This window comes from Onychomys torridus, chromosome 1 (genome assembly GCF_903995425.1).
Source record: "Onychomys torridus chromosome 1, mOncTor1.1, whole genome shotgun sequence".
Taxonomy (NCBI): Eukaryota; Metazoa; Chordata; class Mammalia; order Rodentia; family Cricetidae; genus Onychomys; species Onychomys torridus.
In genome coordinates, this window is record NC_050443.1 from 125,108,598 (window position 1) to 125,132,468 (window position 23,871).

A 23,871-nucleotide genomic window follows, 5' to 3' on the forward strand; every position below is an offset into this window, starting at 1 on the left:
AGCACAGCCAACTACGACCCCATAGTCCTATGGGGTAGTTTGTGATTATGGGCCAGAAGTATGCTTTTGCAGAAGCTAAGGAGAGAGGTCCAAGAGTGTCGTGTACTCGTCCTTCCTTGGGAAACAGCTTTATTTACAAAACAAGTCTAAAATAAGAACATGAAACGACAGCCTAGGGAAGTACAGGGCTAGCTTTGGGGACCCACATATAAAGCCCAGACATATAGACAAAGGGCCTAAAGGAAAGCCAGCTATGTGAGAGGGACCTAAAATTTGAATTCCTTGTATTTCTTGCTGCCTCCACGACTGTCCTGGGGCTGAGCTTTCCGTTTCTTTTGCTGTAGGAGAAAGAGAGACAGGTTACAACAGGTTAAACAACCCCCAAACAGGAGGCAGCCTCATGTAGACATAAAAACTGAGGGAAAAAAGCACTGAAACCATATTCTCTTTTCACTCAGATTCAGATGACTCGCTTCTTCTCCTTGTGCCCCAGTGTCATGGTACTTAAGAGATGGCGATCAATGGAAGATCTCTGAGATTTTCAGGCTCCAGGAAGATAGGAAGCAGGCAGAGTCTACCTTCCCTCTCACTGCTGAAGCATCCAGCCCCACCAGGGCAGACCCACCCCACTCCTGGGCTGTCACTGCCAAGTTCCTAGGTTGCTCCCACCTTCTGTTTGGCAGCATGCTCGGCCACCATGTCACTGAAGTCTTCCTTCTCTACTTGTGCCTGCTGCTCCCGCACGTGTTCCTCATACTTCTGGGTCATGGCCATGGGGTCCAGCTCCAACTCCTCAGGTGCCAGTGCTACTTCCACACCCTGCAGTTCAGGGGCTGGACCCTTCCGACTCATAACCTGAAAAGATTAGAAACTTATTATCTCCAAAGACTCAGAGACACTGGCTCCATCTTCATCACAAAACAACGTCCTCCAAATGCTTACTGTTGACATGTCATAAATGTGGGTTGATCCCATCATGGCTCCCCCAACAGTGGCTGTTCTCTTCTCTGGCAATACAGTGAACAATTGAGGTGTCTCACTGCTGCAAAGGACAAAAAAGTAAAACCAGGTAAGGCACAAGAGTCTCTGGAGTCCAAAGAAGCACAGGTGGCTGCATTTAGAGTCTTGGAGAATTCCAAGGTAACTATAGCTAAAGCATCTGTATAGAAGCTGAGTTAGACGTGCGTTGTGGGGTCAGTGCTCATCCTGCAGGACAAACTGTAAGGGCCGCAGAAACTAAACTAAGGGGTCTTCTGATTCAATCAGGAGATCAGAGCCAGGACTCACACAAAGGAGAGGCTGATGGTCAAAGAGGCTAAAGTTTCATAGAGAATCTTAAAACAGAGAAACTGTCAAAAGAACAGGCTAGGGCCAGTGAAACAGCTCAGCCGTGCAAGCCGGACTGACCTGAGTCCCATTCCTGGAACCCATATAAAGGAGAAACGAGAAAACCAACTCCACCAAGTTGTCCAATGACCTACGAGCTTGCTGTGGCACAATGGCACATACACACACCTGCCCACACAAACACATCACACACACACACACAATAATTGTTTTTAAAAAGGATAGAAGTCAGGTCATGTCTGATGGTATACGCTTTTAATATCACCACTTCAAACACTGAGATGGGCCAATTTCTGAGTAAGAGGCCAGCCTGGGATACATACTGAGTTCCAGGACAGGCAAGACTATATAATGAAACAGTCTCAAAAAACCAAAGAGGGGCTGGACAGATGGCTTAGAGGTTAAGAGCACCGACTGCTCTTCCAGAGGTCCTGAGTTCAATTCCCAGCAACCACATGGTGGTTCACAACCATCTACAATGAGATCTGGTGCCCTCTTCTGTATACATAATAAATAAATAATAAAACTTAAAAAAAAAAAACAAAAAAAAAAACAATGAGTAAAAATGAATGAGTGAGGATTGGGGATTTAGCTCAGTGGTAGAGCGCTTGCCTAGCAAGCACAAGGCCCTGGGTTCGATCCTCGGCTAAAAATAAAAAAGAATGAGTGAAGAAAACAGAATAAAACAGATAGCAAGTGTTCCTCATAGGTGGTGTCTGAAGTTCTAACGTTCCAGCCCTCCCAAAGGTTTCATCCACTGATTTCAATCATGCTTTAGAACAGTAGTCAATGGCAAATGGTAAATCCATCACTATCACTCTAGATCATGTTCTTTCTAATTCTTTCCCAGAAGAGGTGACTCTTGATGCAGCAAATGACTTAGAACAAAATTCACTGTCACTCATCAAAAACACACTGAGGCGTCTGATGATCATTTGAATAAATCTGAACTTCTTAAAATAATTTATCATACTTATTTTATTTAGTGTACATGTGTACATGCACACACTGTATGCACTTGCCACAGCCTATATGTCAAGGTCAAAAGACAACTTGTAGGTATTAGTTCTCTCCTTCCACCATATTAAGTTCCAAGTATTAAACTCAGGTCATCAAATGCCAGGCAGTGGTGTAGCATGCCTTTGATCCGAAGTACTAGGGAGGCAGAGGCAGGTAGATCTCTAAGTTCAAGACTTGCCTAGTCTTCAGAGCAAGTTCCAAGATAGCTAAGACCATACAGAGAAACCCTGTCTCAATAAAATCAAAATAACAAGCCCAAAAAACCCTCAGATCATCAGGCTTGGTAGCAAGTGCCTTAAAAAATAAAAATAAAAAAGATTTACTTAGGGGCTGAGGACTGGAAAGATGGCTCAGTAGTTAGCACTAGCTGCTCTTCTAGAAAATTAAACTTTGATTCCCAGCACCAATGTGGCAGTTTATTTTTACAACTGACCATCTGTAACTCTAGGTCCAGAGGATCTGATGCCCTCTTCTGGACTCAACAGGCACCAGGCATGCATATGGTATACAGCACACATGCAAGGAAAATATTCATGCTCAAAAATAAAATTATATATATATATATATATATATATATATATGCACACACATGTATTTTAAATTTCATGTGTATGAATGTTTTATCTGCATGTTTGTATGTGTACCATGAGTGCCTGGTACCTGAGGAAGTCAGAAGAGAGCATCAGATCCCCTGGAATTGGAGTTACAGATGGTTATGTACTGCCGTATGGTGCTGGAAATAGAATTCAGGACCTCTACCTACAAAAGCATCAGGTGCTCTTAACTGCTGAGCCATCTCTCCAGCCTTTAAGGGCCATTCCTTACCCATGAAACCAACCATCTCATTGGCCAGAATCCAAACTCTTTATCATGCCCTAAAGGATTCATACTTTGTACACTATACCCTTATGTGTTTTCTTTCCTTTAATATGCAGAACTTTAGAATTCTGCTTCCTGACAAGAAGAAGGGAACAGATTTACCTATCTACATGAAATAACCAAAAACTGGACAAAATAAAGAAAACTCTGGTTTTCAAGGCATCAGACAGGAAAGATAAGGGACAATGACCACTGTAAGACAGAAAGCAAACGGGAAGTGGAGGCAGGAGGGTCAGCAGTTCAGGGCAAACATTAGAGACTGTCTTTAGAATCAAATGAACCTTAAGTGGTACTGAGTTTCCAGACCACAGAACCAGGGAAGACCCATACAGACCTGGGAAAATTCTGTGAGTTCAGAAAATAAGGTCAAAAGCAGCCAGAAACTGTAGAACACGAAGAGAATTCAAGTATTGGGGAGACGAGTATGAAGAAGATATGAATGTGAGGATACTACCAATGCCAAGACAGAACCACCTGGAAGGATGAGCAGTGAACACTGTCCACTGCTCAGTGGGGATGGAAAACACTGAAAATCCAAGTAACCAGATGGAAAAAACCCTCCAAATCCACAAGGTTTGAGGTCGAGAATACAGAATCTCCTGAGCTTTGCCTCCTATTTGGGAGGACTGAACACTATTTCAGTCCTACAAAAAAAAAAAAAAAAAAAACCCAAAACCTCAGAAGATGTTTCTAAATGACTCTATATTGATCAAAGCTGAAGATGTATAGGAATACAAAATCCCTGGGCCCAGTCAATAAATCAAATAAAACTCAGCAGCCAGTCAGAAACTATCAGGCATACTGCAAGGCATAGTGGTGCACACCTACATCTAATCCGAGGATTAGGAAAGCTGAGACAAGAGAATCATGAGTTGAAGGCCAGCTGTGATTACAGAGAGACCCCAGTCTTCCCATCCTCCAAAAAAGGCCACGTAGAGCGACACATGGCTTTCATCCCAGCACTTAAGGAAGCAGAGGCAGGAAGATCTGTGAGTTCAAAGACAGCCTGGGCAACATAGTACATAAGATCCCATCTTGGAAAAGAGGGAAAGGTTACAATCCACAGTAAAGAAAATATCAATGAAAATCAGTCCAGAAAGCTGGAAGCAGTAGCACACCTGCAACCCCAGCCCTCAGGAGGTGGACACTGGAGACCAGCAGTTCAAGATCAGCCTAGGCTACATGAAACGGTCTCAAAAAAGCAAAACAAAACCCTAGAACTGATAAAGTGGTAATTAGCAAGCAAATGGTGCTGGAGAGATGGCTCAGTGGTTAAGAGCACTGACTGTTCTTCCAGAGGACCCAAGTTCAATTCCCAGCACTCACATGGCGTCTCATAATTGTCTATAACTTCAGGATCCCCAACACCCTCAAACACAGAGGCAAAACACCAATAAAATAAAAATATTGAAAAAAATAATAATTAGCAAGCAAATGCATAAAATGTTATTACAAGGGTCTGGGTTAGTAAGTAATGTGTTTGCTATTGCAAGCCAGGGGACCTGAGTTTAGATCTGCAGACGAAATGTGTCTCAAAACTCAGTACAGGGGCAGTGGAGACAGCAGCAAGTCACAGGGTCTGTGAGAGATCCTGTCTCAAAAAGTAAAGTTGAGCCGGGTGGTGGTGGCGCATGCCAGGTGGATCTCTGTGAGTTCGAGGCCAGCCTGGTCTACAAAGCAGTTCCAGGAAAGGTGCAAAGCTACACAGAGAAACCCTGTCTCAAAAAACCAAAAAAAGGGGTTGGGGATTTAGCTCAGTGGTAGAGCACTTGCCTAGCAAGCACAAGGCCCTGGGTTCAATCCTCAGCTCAAAAAAAAAAAAAACCCAAATAACAAAAAAAAAAAAGTAAAGTTGAATCTGGGAGTGGTGGCACACACCTTTAATCCCAGCCCTTAGGAAGCAGAGACAGGTGGATTTCTGTGAGTTCAAAACAAGTCTGGTCTCCAAAGCAAGTTCCTCTGGCCCTTACACATGTGCACCTGCACACATATGCAAATATACAAATAATAAGGACAAAGAAGCTATCTCATGATAAAGGGGTATCAGGTTCGTTTTCTGTCAACTAGATACAAACTAGGGTTATCTGGGAAAGGGGGAACCTCAGTTGGGAAAACGCTCCCACCTGTGGCAGATTGGCCTGTGGGCACACCTATGAGACATTCCTTGACAGACTGATGTGGGAGGACCCAGCCCACTGTGGGCTGTGCCACCCCTAGGCAGGTAATTCTGGGGTGTATAATAAAGCAGACTGAACAAGCCACACAGCAAGCCAGTCAGCAGCGCTCCTCCTTGGCCTCTGCTTCAGTTCCTGCCTTGAGTTCCTTCCCTGACTTCCCTTCTTAATGGACTGTAACCTCTTCACCAGATAAATCCTTTTCTTCCCAGGTTTCTTTTGGTCATGGTGTTTATCACAGCAGTCAAGCCTATATGTCCACACACCAAAAGCAGAGCTGTAAAGCCCACAACAATGCACAGCCTCCCCGGGGCTTCCTGTTTGCTTGTGCCTCCATCTCTGCTGCCTAAGACCACCACTCGCTGATCCTTCCCTAACATTTAGTCCAAACCCACCTTTACAATGAGGCCGTCCAAAAAAGGGCCTTTCCATTATTGAGCATTCTTCTCAAACCCATGACCCAGCTTCACCTTACTAGCCAGACATGAAACTACTTTAGTCTGATCACTTATCTACGTCAACTATCTACCCTGCTGACTTCTCACTGGCATAAAGTTGGTGTTTAATAATTGTTAGGAGAGCCAGGTGGTGGTGGTGCACACCTTTAATCCCAGCACTCGGGAGACAGAGTCATGCAGATCTCTGTGAGTTTCAGGCCAGCCTGGTCTACAGAGTGAGCTCCAGGACAGGCACCAAAAACTACACAGAGTAACCCTGTCCCAAGGGGAAAAAAAAAAGATTAAGAAAGGAAATAAAGAAAAATGGAATTAAAAAGTCAGCTGACAGCCGGGCGGTGGTGGCACACGGCTTAAATCCCAGCACTTGGGAGGCAGAGGCAGGTGGATCTCTGTGAGTTCGAGGTCAGCCTGGCCTACACAGTGAGATCCAGGACAGTCTCCAAAAATTACACAAAGAAACCTTGTCTCAAAAAATCAAACAAATAAACAAAAAGGTCAGCTGACCAACCTAGAAGACAGCTAAAGTGAAATTCCTCCTCCATAACTACTGCCTGACTACTTCTCACCCATCCATTGCTTCCTCAATCTTCTTCTTCCTCAGCTCAATGAGTTCAGGGGTCTCCATTCCAGCTGGCACAGATGAGAATCCTCCAGGAGTGATGAGGCCACTATGAGGAGAGAAACAAAAGCTCCATTGTAAAGAAGCAGCCCCACAGACAGACAGACAGACTTCTGTGAGGAGACGGGCTCCATGTCCTACCTGTCCGCAGGTGTAATAAAGCCAGTCTCGTCTGGTTTATCTTCATCACTTTCTTCCTCTTCCTCTTCTTCTGAGGACTCTTCATCAGATGGTTCCAGTTCTCCCCAGGGGGTCCGATCAATCTCTTCTTCTTCAGTTTTGGTCTAAAAGAGATTCCTCATTCATTCAACAAGTACTTACTGCATGCCTATTGCCCCACTGTGCTGTTCACTGAAACATGGAAGAGCAGACACATAAATCCTCTAAAGGAAAGCTGTACTACACCTCAAGGAAACATACCCCCTTTCAGACCGAACACCACCAAGCCCAGCTCCCTGATAATGAAGTTACAGACCAACTATTTCTAAGCTTTTTAGCACTCAGTAAAATCAGACTCAGCAGCCTCCCCATACCTGAAACTCAGCAGCATTGGTTCCAAACACATCCCCATAAAGTGGCTTCCCAGTTTCATCTACTGGGGGTTTGCCCCATCCTCCAGCATGGTATCCAAAGGAACAGCTCTGCAAAAGGGGGACAGGAATGAGTTATCCTAAACTCTAGAAAAAACTGAAGCCCTAGAAAAAAGTTAACACTTCCAAGATAAGGAGCTCACTCGGGGAACTCTGGAAACTGACAGTAGAACAGTTAAACATTAAAAGACATTTAAAGTAAAACAACAAACAAAAAAGTCAGGCATGGTGGCACACACCTTTAGTTCCAGCACTTGAAGGCAGGCTGATCTCTGTGAGCTCCAGGCCAGCCTGGACTACAGAGCAAGTCTAGAATACCCAAGGCTGTTACACAGAAAAACCTTGTTTCAAAAAACAAATCAAATAAATAAATAAATAAAAATAAGAATAAAAACTATTGGGGCTGGAGAGGTGGCCCAGTGATTAAGCACACTTGCTCTTTTGTTTGTTTGTTTGGAGCTGAGGACCGAACCCAGGGCCTTGCGCTTGCTAGGCAAGTGCTCTACCACTGAGCTAAATCCCCAACCCGAGCACTTGCTCTTGCAGCAGACCTGGGTCCAGTTCTCAGCATCCACATGGCAGCTCACCACTCTCTATAATTCCAGTCACAGGGAGTCTGACACCCTTTCCTGACCCCTGAAGACACCAGGCATACACACAGACATAGGTAAAACACCAATAAACATTTTTTAAAAAGCAAATAAATAAATAAAAGCTCTTGCTTTTTAAAAAGAGTGGTGGCTCAGTGGTTAGGAAAGGGCATTTGCTCTGTAAGAGTTAAGAACCTGAATCGACTCTTCAGCTACACATAGCTGCTCACATCTATAAGCCCAGTATTAGAGGGTGAAGACAGGTAGATTCCCAAGAGCTCACTGGCCGGCCAGCCTAACTAAACCACAAGCTTCTGGTTCAGAGATAGAGCCTGTCTCAAGGCAGTAACAAAGAGAACCATAAAGAAAGACCATCCATCACTCTATGTTCTGCTCTGGCCTCCACACATGTCCAGACATCCCTGTGTAACACACAAACACACACACACCCCACAGATAAGAAAAAAATAGGCAGTCAAGAGGGAAAACAAGCTCCCTGCTCACCTCAGGAATAGGTGAATTCAGCCCAGGGATTTTCAGGTTCGGGTAGGATGGAGGTGGCCCATATCGCTGCATGGCAATCAGCCACGGGGGAGGGACTTTGTGGGCATTCTGTAGGAAAACCAGAACAGGATGTGACCTACCTTCCCCTACCCTATCTTTCTCTTCTGCTCCTATTCTCGGTCTCTCCAGCTTTCCCAGCCACTTAGCCAATACTTACAGGTCCCACTGGCATCCCTAAGGAAATCCTCAATTCATCAGATAGATCTCCAGGCTTCTTCTCCTTCAGCCGTGTCTCAAACTCCTTCCCCTGGGAAAAAAGCACAGCCTGCTCTGTTGGAGACTCCAGACACGAAAGAGCTCAGTGGCATGAGGACATGAAAGCAGACAAGAAGTCCCATCAGATATACAGTCCCATAAGGGCTGCCGGGCTCCCACTTGGATTTTGGGTAGAATAGGAAAAGGAAGAAGTCCAGACTCCCTGTTGCTACTAATGCAGTGAGAATAAGGCCAAATACAAAACTTGTTTTCTCACTTGTGAAACCAGGCCAATGGACAGGATGACTGTCAGCATCCTTCCATCCCAATTATCTTTTGATGCCATGGTGACTAACATTTCAAAGATTCAAGGGGAACAAAATAAAACTTTCATTTAAAACACACAATTTTTCTGCATAACACCTGCCACTTGGCCATGTTGTCCCTAAACCACCCACCAAACATCATCTCAAATACCTCATCTATAATTTTCTTCTGGAAAAAGAACTTGTTTGGGGGAGAAAAAACAAAAGCAAAAACAAACAACAACAACAAAAACCCACCGCATTCTTACCCAAGGGCAGTAATAGAAAATTTTTAGGCTAGGAACCACTGTACCAGCTTATGGACTCCAAAGTCAACACCAAGACTCAACCCTAGAGCTGGAGAGATGGCTCAGAGGTTAAGAGCACTGGCTGCTCTTCCAGAGGTCCTGAGTTCAATTCCTAACAACCACATGGTGACTCACAACCATGTGTAATGAGATCTGGCGCCCTCTTCCAATGTGCAAGCATACATGCAGGCAGATCCCTGTATTCATAAATAGAATCTTAAAAAAAAAAAATCTTCTTTGCAGGGCGGTGGTGGCGCACACCTTTAATCCCAGCACTCAGGAGGCAGAGGCAGGAGGATCTCTGTGAGTTTGAGGCCAGCCTAGTTAGGCTACCAAGTGAGTTCCAGGAAAAGCTACACAGAGAAACCTGTCTTGAAAAACCAAAAAAAAAAAAGACTCAACCCTGGATCTCCCGGCCCCCTTCCCAAACCTCGTAATATAGGTCTCCATGGATGGTCAGCTTTGGTTTGGTCTGCCACTTGAAGAAAGCATCATGCAGTTTCTGGTAGTCAATATCAATCTTCCCCATCTTGGGCCGAACCTTCTCTCTCATTTTTGACTTCATGGTCTTTTGTTCTTCCTGTAAAGTATCAGAAGAGATGATTATTGAGTATTAGTCAATTCTTTATTAGACCCTCAGGATCCAATTCAGTGGAACCTCATTTATCTCACTCGGAAAAATCAGCTTAGCTTCAAGAAGTTCCTGAGCTCAACAGCAGCACCCAGAAATCAAATGACACAATGCGCTACAAAATAGACTTACTGTATGAACTCAGTCACAGCTCTCTGTCATTAACTACTGTTTTAAATGTATGCTCAAGAGAGGACTGGATCAGGACAGGAGAGTTGGCTCACTGGCTTAAAAGCACTTGTTGCTTTCTCAGAGGCCATGATTTCAGTTCCCAGCACCTACATGGTGGCTTACAGTAATTCCTAACTCCAGTTCCAAAGGTGTCTAACACTCTCCTCTGACCTCCACAGGCACCAGGCATACACATAGCACACAGACACACATGCCAGCAAACACCATACTAAAACTGAAAGAAAGAGAGAGAGGACTGGAGGACTACAGACTAAACAGAAGGCAGTTTTCTCTTAAAGTTCTTTAATCACAGATAACTAGCACTCAACGTGTTTATCCAAAACATTTAAACTTAAAAATTTACAGAAGCATTGTGCTGGACGGTTTTATGTCAACTCGACACAAACTAGAGTCATCTGAGAGAAGGGAACCTCAATTAAGACAAAGCCTCCATAGGATCTGGCTGTATGGAAGCCTGTAGGGTAGTGGTTCTCAACCCTCCTAATGCTAGGACCCTTTAATATAGTTCCTCATGTTGTGGTGACCCCTACTTCATAACTGTAATTTTGCTACTGTTATAAATTGTAATGTAAATATTTGTGTTTTCTGATGGTCTTAGGTGACCCTTGTGAAAGAATTACTTAACACCTCCCAACCTCCACAAAGGGGCCAGGACCCACAGGTTGAGATCTGCTACTGTAGGGCATTTCCTTTTTTTTTTTGTATCTTTTTTTTTTTTCTTTCTTGGTTTTGGTTTTTCGAGACAGGGTTTCTCTGTAGCTTTGGAGGCTGTCCTGGAACTCGCTTTGTAGACCAGGCTGGACTCAAACTCACAGAGATCCACCTGCCTCTGCTCCCCCCCCCCCCCAGTGCTGGGATTACAGGCGTGCGCCACTACTGCCCGGCTGGGCATTTTCTTAATTAGTGATTGACAGGGGAGGGCCTAGCCCTTATGGGTGGTTCCATCCCTGGGCTGGTCCTGGGTGATATAAGAAAGCAAGCTGAGCCAGGCCAGCACTCGGGAAGCAGAGCCAGGCAGATCTCTGTGAGTTCAAGGCCAGCCTGATCTACAGAGTGAGTTCCAGGACAGACTTCAAAGCTACACAGAGAAACCCTGTCTTGAAAAAAAGGAAGCAAGCTGAAAGGCTGGGCGGTGGTGGAGCATGCCTTTAATCCCAGCATTCGGGAGGCAGAGGCAGGTGGATTTTTGTGAGTTCGAGGCCAGCCTGGTCTATAGAGCGAGATCCAGGAAAGGCACAAAGCTACACAGAGAAACCCTGTCTTGAAAAACAAAAAAACAAAAACAAAAAAAAACAAAAAAAAAAAAAAAAAAGAAAGAAAGAAAGAAAGAAGGCTGAGCAAGCTTTGTGGGGCAAGCCAGTAAGCAGCATCCTCCCATCGTTTCTGCATCAGCTCCTGCCTCCAGGTTCCTGCCCTGCTTGAGTTCCTGCCTCACTGCTTTTAATGATGAACTGTTCTATGGAACTGAGAATGAAATAAACCCTCTCCTCCCCATGCTAATTTTGGTCACGGTGTTACTTCACAGCAATAATAAACCAACTAAGACAAGCATCATTTGCACCTCTGGCTACAAATGTATCAGAAAACAGGAAGCTGACTGAGTGAAGGCAGGCAGGAAGGAGAGAGAGGAAGAAAGTTGTTATTTTGGACCAGGACCCTCAAGCCAGCAAAGGAGTGATGCTCTAAGCAGACTCAAGGTCTACTTACAGTGCTGACTTCTAATCTAGACTAGTAACCGGCGGTAAGTCCAATGCTAAGGCAGGCTGCTACAAAGAGTGGCTGAACTCTGGTTTGTGTCCCAGCCCAGCCTCACCTTCTCCTGCAGGGCCTCTCGCATCTCCTGAATGCCTGTGCGTTTGATGAAGTCTGGCAGCTCAAAGGGAGGCTTCTCAATGCCTCGTTTGCCTTGCAGGTACTTGCGCTTAAAACACCAGTGGCGTGGCACAGGGACGGAGTTCCGGGTGGCCTTGAGGTGAACCAAGAGCTTAGGGTCCTGTGCCGTCACATCATGCATCTCCACAACATCAGGCCGAGCCACCAGCTGAAAAGCATAGAGCATTAGTTAAATGGATTAAAGTCCTTCTCAAAAGACACCTATCCCAAGCATCCATAAAAGCAACTCCTTGTAAGCCCTCTAAAGCAAACTCTAGCCGGGTCGTCTCAACTCTAACCTGCTTGAGTTCCGCCACAGTAAAACGATTCATTCGGCGCAACTTCTTCTTGGACAGCTTAGGGGCTTCTGGCTTCTTTTCCTGGAATAGAGTGACCTCTTAGATGGGCCTCAGGTGGGAATCAAACTGCCCAGCCCACTTCAGAGCTTGAGCCATGAAAGCCCTTCATCATGGTCCCCAAGGGAAGCACTTCAACTAGCTGTGCCTGCAGCCCCTCCCCTGTGAAGAAGGGCCTGACCTGTTCATCATCACTGCTGTCATCGTCACTGTCCTTGTGCTCCTCCTCAAAGCCCTTCTTCTTAGGGACTGCAGAGTTCTCCATTTTGTCAAGTTTCTCTGGCTCCTTTTCTTTTTCCTTCTTCACATCATCAGTGAGCTGAGGAGACAGACCATTTGGAAACCCCATTCTTCTGACACACCTCCATTTCTGACCCCCGTATGCAAACAACAATCCCCAAAGTCTTTCTCACCCCATCCCATTCCCATAGAGTGTGGCCCACTCAGAGTATACCACTCCTTGTACCTTGAAAGCCTCAAAAATCCTCTTGAAAAAGATGAAGTTGGGCTCATAGATTTCAGGCTCTTCAGTCACATATTCAATCTCGACATCAGCAGCAGGAGAGTCAGAGCCTCGAGATCGAGCAGAGTCTTTCTCTCGGTCCCCAGAGCTCTCTGAAGATGCCACGCGTACCCGCTGGGGCTTTTTCTTCTTCTTTCGGTTCCGACGCTTCCGGTTTTTCTATCAAGACAAAAACAAAACAAAACAAAACAAAAAAACCACCTCATGCCTGCCTTCACTACTTCAGCAGAGTCTTCCCATAAATTCTTGCCTCTCATAAGGTAAGCTGCTGTACAACCTGTACAGCTTCTTCAGCTGTAAAATGCACCAGTACTGAGAACTTGTAGGCTTTGTGACAACTGAAGATCCGCAAGATGTTTAGTCAGACTGGGAACATGTACAAGTCCTATCTCTGCAGAATCCTCCAGACAAGTTCCATCACATACCTCTTTTTTGGATATGGACACGGTGTCCTCCTCAGTCTCTGATGCTGACTGTCCTAGAGATGAGCGAGTGTCTGTCTCCATTTCTTCTTCCTCTGTTAGAGAAAAAGGTGGCCATCAACTCTCCTAACAGTAACTTCAATCATCTTTTCTTTGCCTTTTTTTGAAACAGGGTCTTATTGTGGCCCAGGCTGGTCTCAAACTTACTATGTAGACAGGGTGACACTGAACTACTGATCCTCCTGTTTCTACCTCCTAAGTGCTAGGATCAGGCCTGTGCTACCACACCCAGTTTTCTCAATCACTACAGAGTACTTGCTCTCTAAACTGTTCTCTTCTCAGGGATGGAAAAGGAGTAAGGACGTGGTTCAGTCCTGGGCTGCAGCTCTAGGATACACCACTCACCCTGCTGAGAGTTCATCTCTTCCTGACGGCTCTCCTTCAGCTGCAGAATCTTTTCCAAAGCCTGGGGGATCTTGGGGCCCACAGAGGGATCATCCATCTACCAGAGACAACACAGTAGAAGAGCTGACTCCCAGCGCCTTCCCCTCTAATTCCCATCTCTTAACCTGGAAAGGCTACTGGGTAGTGTGACACATACAATAGGTTAGGTTCTACATCCCTCATAATTCTGCCAAATGTCTCCCAAGTCCCTAACCCTAAAAACTCATTTTAGCTAACTGGTGGCTCCTACTTGTGCCTAAGAATTTAACCCCGCACCCACTTCACAGACTCCCCTAGGATCCTAAAGCAGTCCCCTCCAAACCACAACTTTTCTGACCATAGGAAGAAGCCAGCAGTCTCACCTCTCTGTTCTCATCTCCAGGGGGTGGTGGGGGACCCCGAGGGCGAGGAACAGGGGCCCCCATAGGCAAAACAGTGGGAGTGGGAACCACAGGACCTACTGGAGCAGCTACTGTGTGAAGGAAATAAAAAAGTCCAAAGTCAGAATAGTCTCCTGGTGATGGGTGCCCTGCAGGGCACCAAGTGATGAAAGGGAACAGGAATACTTGTGGGGGGCTGGCAGTGTTTTGGTTCCTGGGTCATAGGCTGGCTGCACAAGTACACATGGTATGTGAAAATGTATGACCTATCATACACTTGTTATAGTTAACTTTTTCTTTCTCCTTTTGGATTATTACTATTTTTCTATTCTATTCTTGCACTTATTTCTCTTATTCCATGTGTTTGGATATACCCACAGAAACCATAACAGGAATTCAGATCCCCCAAAGTTGGAGTTGCCAGTGATCATGAGTCACCCAATGTGGGTGGTAGGGTACAACTCAGGTCTTCTGCAAGACTAGGAGGTGCTTTTAAGTAATAAAATATCTCTCTAACCTCTTCCTTTCCTTTTTCATTTGTTTTTTAATTTTTATTTATTCATGTGCATGAATATTTCTTCTGTACATACTTATATACACCATATGTGTGCCTGGAGAGGTCAAAAGAAAGGGTCAGATCCCCTAAAAATGTAGTTATGAATTATGAGTCAGCATATGGGTGTAGGGAACTGAACCTGGGTCCTCAGCAAGAGTAACAAGTGCTTGCTGGGGATTTAGCTCAGTGGTAGAGCACTTTCCTAGCAAGAACAAGGCCCTGGGTTTGGTCCTCAGCTCTGGAGGGAAAAAAAAAAAAAAAAAAAAAAAAGCGTAACAAGTGCTCTAAACAACTCTCTCCATCCTGCCAGCCCTTTTGTTTTTTGTGAAATAGGTTCTCTGTTGCTCAAACTCATGATCCTCTTTCTTCAACCTCTTGACTACTGGGATTACAGGTTACAGATATGCACCATCATGGCTGACTCTTAGTAATCATTTGTCTTTTGTTTTTGTTTTTGTTTTTGAGACAGGGCCTCACTATGTAGCTCAGGCTGGTTTAGAACTTGATTTGTAAACCAGATTGTTCTCAACCTCTCAGAGATGAGCCTGTCTCTGGGTCCTTAAGGTATGTACCACCAACAGCCACAAGTACTTTTTTGTTGATGTGTATGGTTCTTTTGTCTGCATATATGCACATGTACATGTGTCTGGTACCCAAGGAGGTCAGAAGAGTCATTGCATCCCCTGGAAGTAGAGTTACAGATGACTGTGACCCACCACATGGGTGTTAGGAACAGAACCTGGGACCTCTGCAAGAACAGCAAATGCTCTTAACCACTGAGCCATCTCTCCAGGCTCAGTAACCTTTTAAATCTGATAAATATATATTTGTCCCTTGGTATCTACAGGGACTTTGTTTCAGGACTCCACCCAAATTCTGGAATCAGAATGCTCAAGTCCTTCATAGAAAACATAGAATTTGCACAGAATCTATAAATACACATTGTGTATTTTAAGATCATCTCTAATACTCAAATAATGCAAATGCTGAAGTTTAAGGAATAACAAGAAAAAATCTGCATGTGTTTAAATACAGACACATTGTTTGTAAATATATTTTTTAATTATATAAGCTGGACGGTGGCGGCACACCCCTTTAATCACAGCATTTGGGAGGCAGAGGCAAGCAGATCTCTGTGTGTTCAAGGCTAGCCAGGGCTACACAGAGAAACACAGGGTTTCAAGTAGCCCAGACCATCTTTGAAATTGATATGTAATCTACTATGACCTTTACCCTCTTGCCATTACCTTTCAAACAGTTGGATTATAGGCATGTGCCACCATGCCCAGCTAAAAAGTATTTTAAGAATCACCTTTTTACTGGGCGGTGGTGGCACATGCCTTTAATCCCAGCACTCGGGAGGCAGAGGCAGGAGGATCTCTGTGAGTTCGAGGCCAGCCTGGTCTACAAAGTAAGTTCCAGGAAAGGCGCAAAGCTACACAGAGAAGCCTGTCTCGAAAAACTAAAAAAAGAAAAGAAAAAAAGAACTACCTTCTTTGCTCTTCTCTTCTATTCAAGGGTCTTACCTCGAGGTCCCAGGGGAGTACGAACACCCAGCTGACCCATATCTTGAGGAGGCCTAGGGACTGCAGTACCCATCTTGGCAATCTCCTGCTGACGTTCCTGCTCCATTAACACAGCTGCCTACAGAAGGGAAGTGAAGACTCAGCTTGTAAAAAATTTGCCACATAGTCCCTGACAAATGGGTTCTTTCAAAAGAGTACAATCAGGAACCACCAAGGTTCTGACAATTCTCCACTCATATTTGCATGTTACTAATAAAAGTAGAAACTTGATGTGGGATATCCTTCTGTATGCTGTGAATATGTATTGATCTCATTGGTTGATAAATAAAGCTACTTTGGCCTACAGCAAAGCAGGAGAGAGTCAGGACGGAAATCTAAGCAGAGATACAGAGAGAAGGGCAGAGCCTGAGACACGCCATCCAGCCGCCCACAGAACAACATACCAGCAGCTGGTAACACCACTACCCACATGGCAATACTTAAATTAATAGAAATGGGTTAATTTAAATGTAAGAGCTAGCTAGTAAGAAGCTTGAGCCATCAGCCAAACACTGATAATTAATATTAAGCTTTTGAGTGGTTATCCGGGAACTTGCAGGCACGAGAGAACTTCTGATTACAAATAGCATACCAATGTGAAGCTATCGAATTTCCACAGGGCCTGAGAAAGCTTTAGGGAAAAAAAAAACAAAAAACAAAGAACAAAAAATACTTTAAGAGTATCTACGGGCCACTGAGCCCGTGAGCAGCAAGTACGTTAAGTAGGGACCAAAAAAAAGTAAAAATGCCTGCCACAGTGCGAGCATCAGCATTCTAGAGCTCTGGGAAGGTTAATGCAGTTCTCAGTCACGAACCGCTGAGTGAGCTATGACTTTTAGGCTTGATTTTCAGGACCTGAGAAGCAGTAGAGCCAGCCACCAAAGCTGCAGATAGAGGTCTACCACACCACTTAGCAGTTTAAAGATTTGCTCACACAGTCAAAAAAAGCTAAAAGATACACAATAAAAGAGGTCAAGACAAAAACAGTTATAATGTGTTTGGTAAATGTATGTAGGCTTGGGAGAGAGGAAAAAGGGTATAGGCAGTTATAGAAAGAAAGAGTTTTAAAAATAAAGTCTCAGAGTTGGGGATTTGGCTCAGTGGTAGAGCGCTTGCCTTGCAAGTGCAAGGCCTTGGGTTCAGTCCTCAGCTCTGGCAAATAAATAAATAAATAAATAAAGTCTCTAAAGAGATGATAAAAATATAAAAGAAAAAGTAATGTAAGGATAGGAAATACACAGGGAGTCACAATCCTGTATAGTATTATGTCGATTTTGAATTTTTTGATTGCTAAAAAGCAAAGGACAGCTGCTAAGAATCCTAGAATTGAGAGACTGATAAAAAGTACCAACGTAAATATTTTTTAAATGTCTTAAAAGTAAAAAAATATTTTTATAAAATGGAACTGAGAAAATGCATTGTTTTGGAGAAGCGGTTTTGCTTTTGTTTCCACAGAAACAAGAGGCTATGGATTTATTCTAGATTAAGATGGACCAGATATAACCAAGGGAGCGCTCCTGAACCTTGACAGGTGATATCCATCAACAAAGGTTACAGCTGGTCTTTCCAGAACTTGGACATTATCTCAAATTTTCACAGGGACCCTAAAGATACTTTATCCACAGACAGTAGGAAGCAGTTTGAAGAAAACAATGTCCACATTCCCAAGAGTTGGGGGATATGGATGGTCTTTGGTTATTTGGTGGGTCATGAATGTTTGTTATAGTTAGAGGAATACAGAATAAAAAGACAACTATAAATCTCAGATATTCTGCACTGGCATGGGTTTTGGGATAATGATAGAAATTTAAAGTTAATTTTGTTACACTATACATGTTTCTATTCTTGTTTAAAGGATTTTTGTATATTGATACAATACATTGTATACATATATATGTTTCTACTCTTGTTTGAGGTATTGTACCTATGCAGTTCAATGAGACATATCTGCTCCTGGCTGCACTAATTTACTTCACAAAAGAATGATAGGCATTGAAGAAACTCCATAGAAGTTTGCTTTTATTGTGGCAAGATTATTAGCCATTTAGGCAAAAAACTGTTTTTTGCCTTGACTGCTTGACTGTATGCTATATAAACTGAACATACAGGACCCACAGGAAAATGACTAAACTTTACCAAAACATGATGGGACAGTCTTCTGCTTCACAGAAGAAACTGCTAGACATTCTACATGACACAGAGAGGAAAGCCACTGACAAGCTTTGCCAACATAGGCAGGATAGTCCTTCAAATTTCCTGCTTCCCTAAAAAGTCTGCCAGAGACTCTAGGCCTATAGGCTAAAAATGAATACCCCAACATTGCAGATGAACTTTGACGACTGGCCAGGCAGCCAGATTCTCTGTCATTTCTAGAGTTTTGGAAGTTGCTTCCAATGCACTTTTTTTTAAACTCAGGTTTCTGGGGTCTTTGATGGAGTTGAAGACTAAATAGTTATAATTATAGTTTTCCTTAGTCATGATAAATTAGATATGAAACTTTAAACTCACAAAGATAGGTGATATTTTCTTTAATTTTGCCAAATACAAATAGACTAAATATTGTAACTATAATATTCTTGCTTGAGAACTGTTTTGTTATATGTAATTTTACTATGCTGAAGTTAAAAACTTCCTTTTTGATTAGACAGTAAAGATGAAATGATGTGGGATGTCTTTCTGTACTCTGTGACTATGTATTGCTCTCACTAGTTGATAAATAAAGCTACTTTGGCCTACGGCAAAGCAGGAGAGAGTCAGGAGGGAAATCCAAGCAGAGATACAGACAGAAGAGCGGAGCTTGAGAGACGCCATCCAGCTGCCCACAGAACAACATGCCAGCAGCTGGTAACACCACTGCCCACATGGCAATACTTAAATAGAAATGGGTTAATTTAATATAAGAGCTAGCTAGTAAGAAGCCTGAGCCATCAGCCAAACACTGATAATTAATATTAAGCCTCTGAGTGGTTATTTGGGAACTTGTGGGTGGGCAGGAGAGAAATTTCTGAAACTTCTCACCACAACAGAAAATTCCTAGAAACTAATGAGAAAAGCTGTAGGAAATGTCTAGTTCCTAGAAGAGAATTCATTATTTAACTAAATACTACCATCTATTTTTCAATGAGTTTTCTTCCACCAAAGATCAAACTACTTAGAAAGAACCATTAAGTCATTTTCTTATAGCTACCACTTACAATCTGCCACAAACTAGACAAAACTAGTACTTCATACATGTTTCCATACTTGTTTTTAATGCTTACCTTCTAACACTCCTCAATTACCCACTGGGTAAAACTGATATGGGGTAGAATATCTTTTATATCATATCCAAATCTGTACTCATCATAGTCTAAATCCAATACAAATGACTAAATATGCCAGCATTCTCCACGAGGCACCTAAATGATGCCATGTAAGACTAGCAGTAGCTGGACAGTGGTGGCGCACGCCTTTAATCCCAGCACTCAGGAGGCAGAGCCAGGCGGATCTCTGTGAGTTCAAGGCCAGCTTGGTCTACAGAGCGAGATCCAGGACAGGCACCAAAAACTGACTAGTGGGCTGGAGAGAGCACTGTCTGTTCTTCCAGAGGTCCTGAGTTCTATTCCCAGCAACCACATGGTGGCTCACAACCATCTACAATGAGATCTGGCGCCCTCTTCTGGCATGCAGGCAGAACACTGTATATATATAATAAATAAATTTAAAAAAAAAAGACTAGCAGTAATCAGCTTGGCACTGGTGGCACATGCCTTTAAATCCCAGAACTCAGGAGGCAGAGGCAGGTGGATCTGAGTTTGAGGCCAGCTGATCTACAGAGCAAGTACCAAGACAACCAGACCTACACAGAGAAACCCTGTCTTGAAAAACCAAAAAAAAAACAAAAAAAACAAAAAAGACTAGCAATAATTGAAAGTATTTTCTATAATGATAAAGTAAATATTATGTGTTATTATCATAGGGATTCTGCTACATACTTGGTTTGATTTTTTTTTTTAATGACAACCCTCTAAAAATGAAAAAAATTTTAAAAATCACTTTTAGTTTATATACCATACAAAAGCAGGTTGCACAGTGTGGTAACCCCTGGTTTCCAGAAAAAAAATGGAAGTACTGGAACTCAGTTGGCTAGAAAGTAGTCTCCAAGGCAAACTTGAATGAAGGATCTTGATTTGGATGTTAAATGGGACCCCATGGATGGAGAAATATTACCTTCTTCTGCTGCTCTAAGAGCTCATGTTCTTTAAAAGAATGATTTCCTTTCTTAAAAATGAAAACAAACTCACACCATTAACAATATGGCCCAGGCCGATCTGCCAAAATTCTTGCTTCTAGGATTCCCTGACAGCTTGTACCTATGTTCTAGTCTTCGATCAAGACCTTCCTAAAAGACATGGCCTCAGGTCTAGCTTTTGGAGGCTGCATTTCCCCATCAGGAACCTAATGTATCCTAGGTACAGGTTCCCACCTGTCCTACCTGTTTGGCGCGTTCCTCTTGCTGCATCAGCAGAGCTGCCTGTTGCTGTGCCAGCTTCAGCCGCTCCTCTTCTGATAATGCCACAGGCTCACCAACTCGGAGAGGAGGCGGGGGTCCCAGATTTGGTGGGTGAGCCATAGGAAAGCCAAGGCCAAGGCCTGGTGGAGGTGGTGGAGGTGGTGGAGGAGGTTGCAGAGGTGGGAGTCCCATAGGTGGTGGTGGCATAGGAATACCAGACAGCTGTGAAAAAAATACAGCTATGAACTAGAAAGCAAGTATTCATTTTAGAAGCATTTGCTGGAGACCTAGCACAAGAGGCAGGCATTTAAAGTCTAATGATGCACAACTCAAGAAAATGTACCCCAGCAGAATCAAGAGAAGAAAAGACTAACTTTAGAACACTGATCAAACACAGCTATTGGCTCCTATGAAAAATATCAGGAACATACATTTTGCATTCAATTTAAGGAGATGCAAGGATATTTCTAAAATCCATACAGGAACTTTACAACACACACACACACACACACACACACACACACACACACACACACACCCAATAGACCCCAGGTCAAAGCCACTACTTTAGAGGAAGACATTCAAATACTGGATTTTGTAGGTACTTAAAGAAATGGGGGTTAGGGATTTAGCTCAGTGGTAGAGCACTTGCCTAGCAAGCGCAAGGCCCTGGGTTTGATCCTTGGCTCAAAAAAAGAAAAAAAAAGAAAAAGAAATGGGAACCAGGGCTGGAGAGACAGACCAGCAGTTAAGAATTGCTCTTCAGCCGGCGGTGGTGACACATGCCTTTAATCCCAGCACTCAGGAGGCAGAGGCAGGTGAATCTCTGTGAGTTCAAGGCCAGCCTGGGCTACAGAGCAAGATCCAGGAAAGGCACAAGAGACAACCAGAGCTACAGAGAAACCCTGTCTCGAAAAACAAAAACAAACAAAAAAAAAATGCACGTAGGCAAAACACTCATACACATATATAATATAGGAGTCAGAGAGACGCTGCCAGCCACCGCCATGACAAGCAAGATGTAAGGTACTGGTAAGCCACGAGCCACATGGCAACTTATAGACCAATAGAAATGCATTAATTTAAGATATAAGAACCAGATAACAAGAAGCCTGCTGTAGCCATACAGTTTGTAAGAAAAAAAAAAAAGAATAATAAGAAATAAAAATATTGGAAACTGGAAAAAAAAAATATATATATATATATAAAATATACATGTGCACGTGTGTGTATTTTTTTTTCCTTTCTGAGACAGGATTTCTCTGTGTAGCCCTGGCTGTCCTGGAACTCACTCTACAGACCAGGCTGGCCTCAAAGAGATCCACCAGCCTCTGCCTACGAGTGCTGGGATTAAAGTGTTCACCACCACCACTTGGCCATAAATAATTTTCTTTTTTTAAAGACAAAGAAACTGGCCAGGTGGTAGTGGTGTGCACGCGGGAGGCAGAGCCAGGCAGATCTCTGTGAATTCGAGGCCAGCATGGTCTACAGAGCGATTTGGGAGAGGATCCAAAGCTACACAGAAAAATTCTGTCTTTTGGGGCATGGGGGGGAGCGGGAATACAAAAACAATAAAGACATAAAAACCAATGTTCCAGGACACAGAATGCCAATGAGTTACTAAATGCAGGAGGTATATAATAAAATCAGAGCATTATCCCTTAATGTCTCAATGAGTAACTTTGGGAGCTATGCCTGATAAGAAAGCACATGACTAGAATTCTAGGTATTCAAGTTGAATCTTGAATGGTAGGTAAGTCAAAGAGCAGACATTGGGGAATGAAGCAGTACTGGCACTAAGTCAGAAATGAACAGACCCCAATTTTGTCTCATTAGGACCCACCCTTAATTCACTATAACATCTGCCGGCTGTATCTCCAGTACAACTCACGGTAGAAAGACGTCCTGAGCAGAGAGGGCCAATAAACAATCTCTCACCTGAGCTGACATAGGAGGAGCAGCTTTGTCTCCATCCTCTCCTCTTAAAACTGGTCGATTCAGCACGATGCCAGTCTACAGAAGAAAAGAGAACTCTATGTCAGACTAGGGGGAACTACTCCATTACACGACCTCCTCTCCCGTTTGTTTATTTATTTAACAGACTTTATGCAACACCCATTTGCCAGAGATCGGGGCTGGAACCTGAGCGAAGCAAAAGGGGTAGAAGCGATTACAACAAAGCAAAGGCGGCGCACGCCTGTAATCCCAGCACTCGGGAGGCAGAGGCAGGCGGATCTCTGTGAGTTCGAGGCCAGCCTGGTATGCAAAGCAAGTTCCAGGAAAGGCGCAAAGCTACACAGAGAAACCCTGTCTCGAAAAACCAAAAAAAAAAAAAAAGCAAAGGCAAAAGCTGATAAAACGGTCAAGACCAGGCTTGCTGCGGTGACGTACACAAAAATGAAGACTCGGCCGAGAGTGGAGGCGCACGCCTGTAATCCCAGCACTCCGGAGGCAGAGGCAGGTGGATCTCTGGGTTCGAGGCCAGCCTGGTTACAGAGTGAGTTCCAGGGCAGCCAGGCTACAAAAACAGAAACAAAACAAAACCTGTCTCGAAAAACTAAAAAAAAAAAAAAAGTAAAAAGAATCGAAGACCCATCCGTGTGGAGTCGTAAAGGCCCCTGGAAAAAGGCAGACCTATCCTGAACTGCCACAACACTCACCTGGCGGGTGTAGGTCTGCAACCGCTCCACCAGCTCCTCGCGACTCCCTGTGGGACGAGAACAGAACCAGGTCAGCACCAGCCCGGGAAGACCAGCTCGGCCAGTGCGGGCCCCAGCGGCCTGTCTCCGCCCCCTGCCCGTGGGTCTCCCGGGTAACCAGGCTCCACTTCTCCACAAGCCCACGCAGCCCCTCTTGACCCGCCATGAGCCTCACCTTGGATCGGAGCTCCTATTTCCGCCAATTTGGCCTGAAGCTCCTGGGCAGCCCAGGCGCCATAGTGGCCTGGAGGTGGCGGCGGTGGCAACTGCAACTCTCCTTTGGGAGGTTCTGGATGCTCCGCCGCCATCTTAGCCACAAGAAGGCGCGCGACCAACACGGAAGCTCGAATCAGCCTCAGGGGCCTACTTCCGGGAACTTCCGGCAACGCAGTCCGCCATATCCCGCAGTGATTGGAAAGCACTTGATGGAGACACACCCCCTCCTGCCCTTCCCTGGGAGATAGGATTCGCCACTAACAAAGGCTGCAAAGCCTTCTGGGAGTTGTAGTCTGCGGCTGCAACGCCTAGAGGCGCTTGTTGTAACATCCGGAACCCAGTGGTAGAACCGCTAAGGCCACGGAAAGAGCCTGCCCTCCACAAAGCCAGTGCTTTCTGCTTCTTACCTGCCCAAATGCATTTTAAGTCTTCTGGCCCGACACCCTCAGTGATGAGGTGTCTGGATGCTTATTT

General features: G+C 44.2%; 1 protein-coding gene across 2 annotated transcripts; it reads right to left on the reverse strand.

Annotated features, from left to right (window-relative positions):
• Nucleotides 1-96: 96 nt before the first annotated feature.
• On the reverse strand, nt 97-23,547 carry Sf3b2 (splicing factor 3b subunit 2). 2 transcript variants are annotated; one of them, XM_036201817.1, is made up of 21 exons: nt 23,357-23,547; nt 23,143-23,189; nt 22,421-22,495; nt 20,465-20,704; nt 15,952-16,069; nt 13,852-13,958; nt 13,451-13,547; nt 13,049-13,140; nt 12,567-12,782; nt 12,282-12,419; nt 12,044-12,124; nt 11,686-11,913; nt 9,480-9,629; nt 8,399-8,488; nt 8,182-8,289; nt 7,031-7,138; nt 6,639-6,781; nt 6,445-6,546; nt 943-1,042; nt 670-855; nt 97-338 (listed from the first exon to the last, which is right to left on the reverse strand). In XM_036201817.1, exons 1-21 carry the CDS (start codon nt 23,487-23,489, stop codon nt 267-269), a joined length of 2,631 nt encoding a protein of 876 aa, XP_036057710.1. In that variant the 5' UTR covers nt 23,490-23,547; the 3' UTR covers nt 97-266. The 2 variants fall into 2 exon arrangements, with proteins under 2 accessions (XP_036057710.1, XP_036057700.1); XM_036201807.1 differs by having other exon boundaries at nt 13,852-13,961; nt 23,357-23,546.
• Between the last annotated feature and the right edge of the window lie 324 nt (nt 23,548-23,871).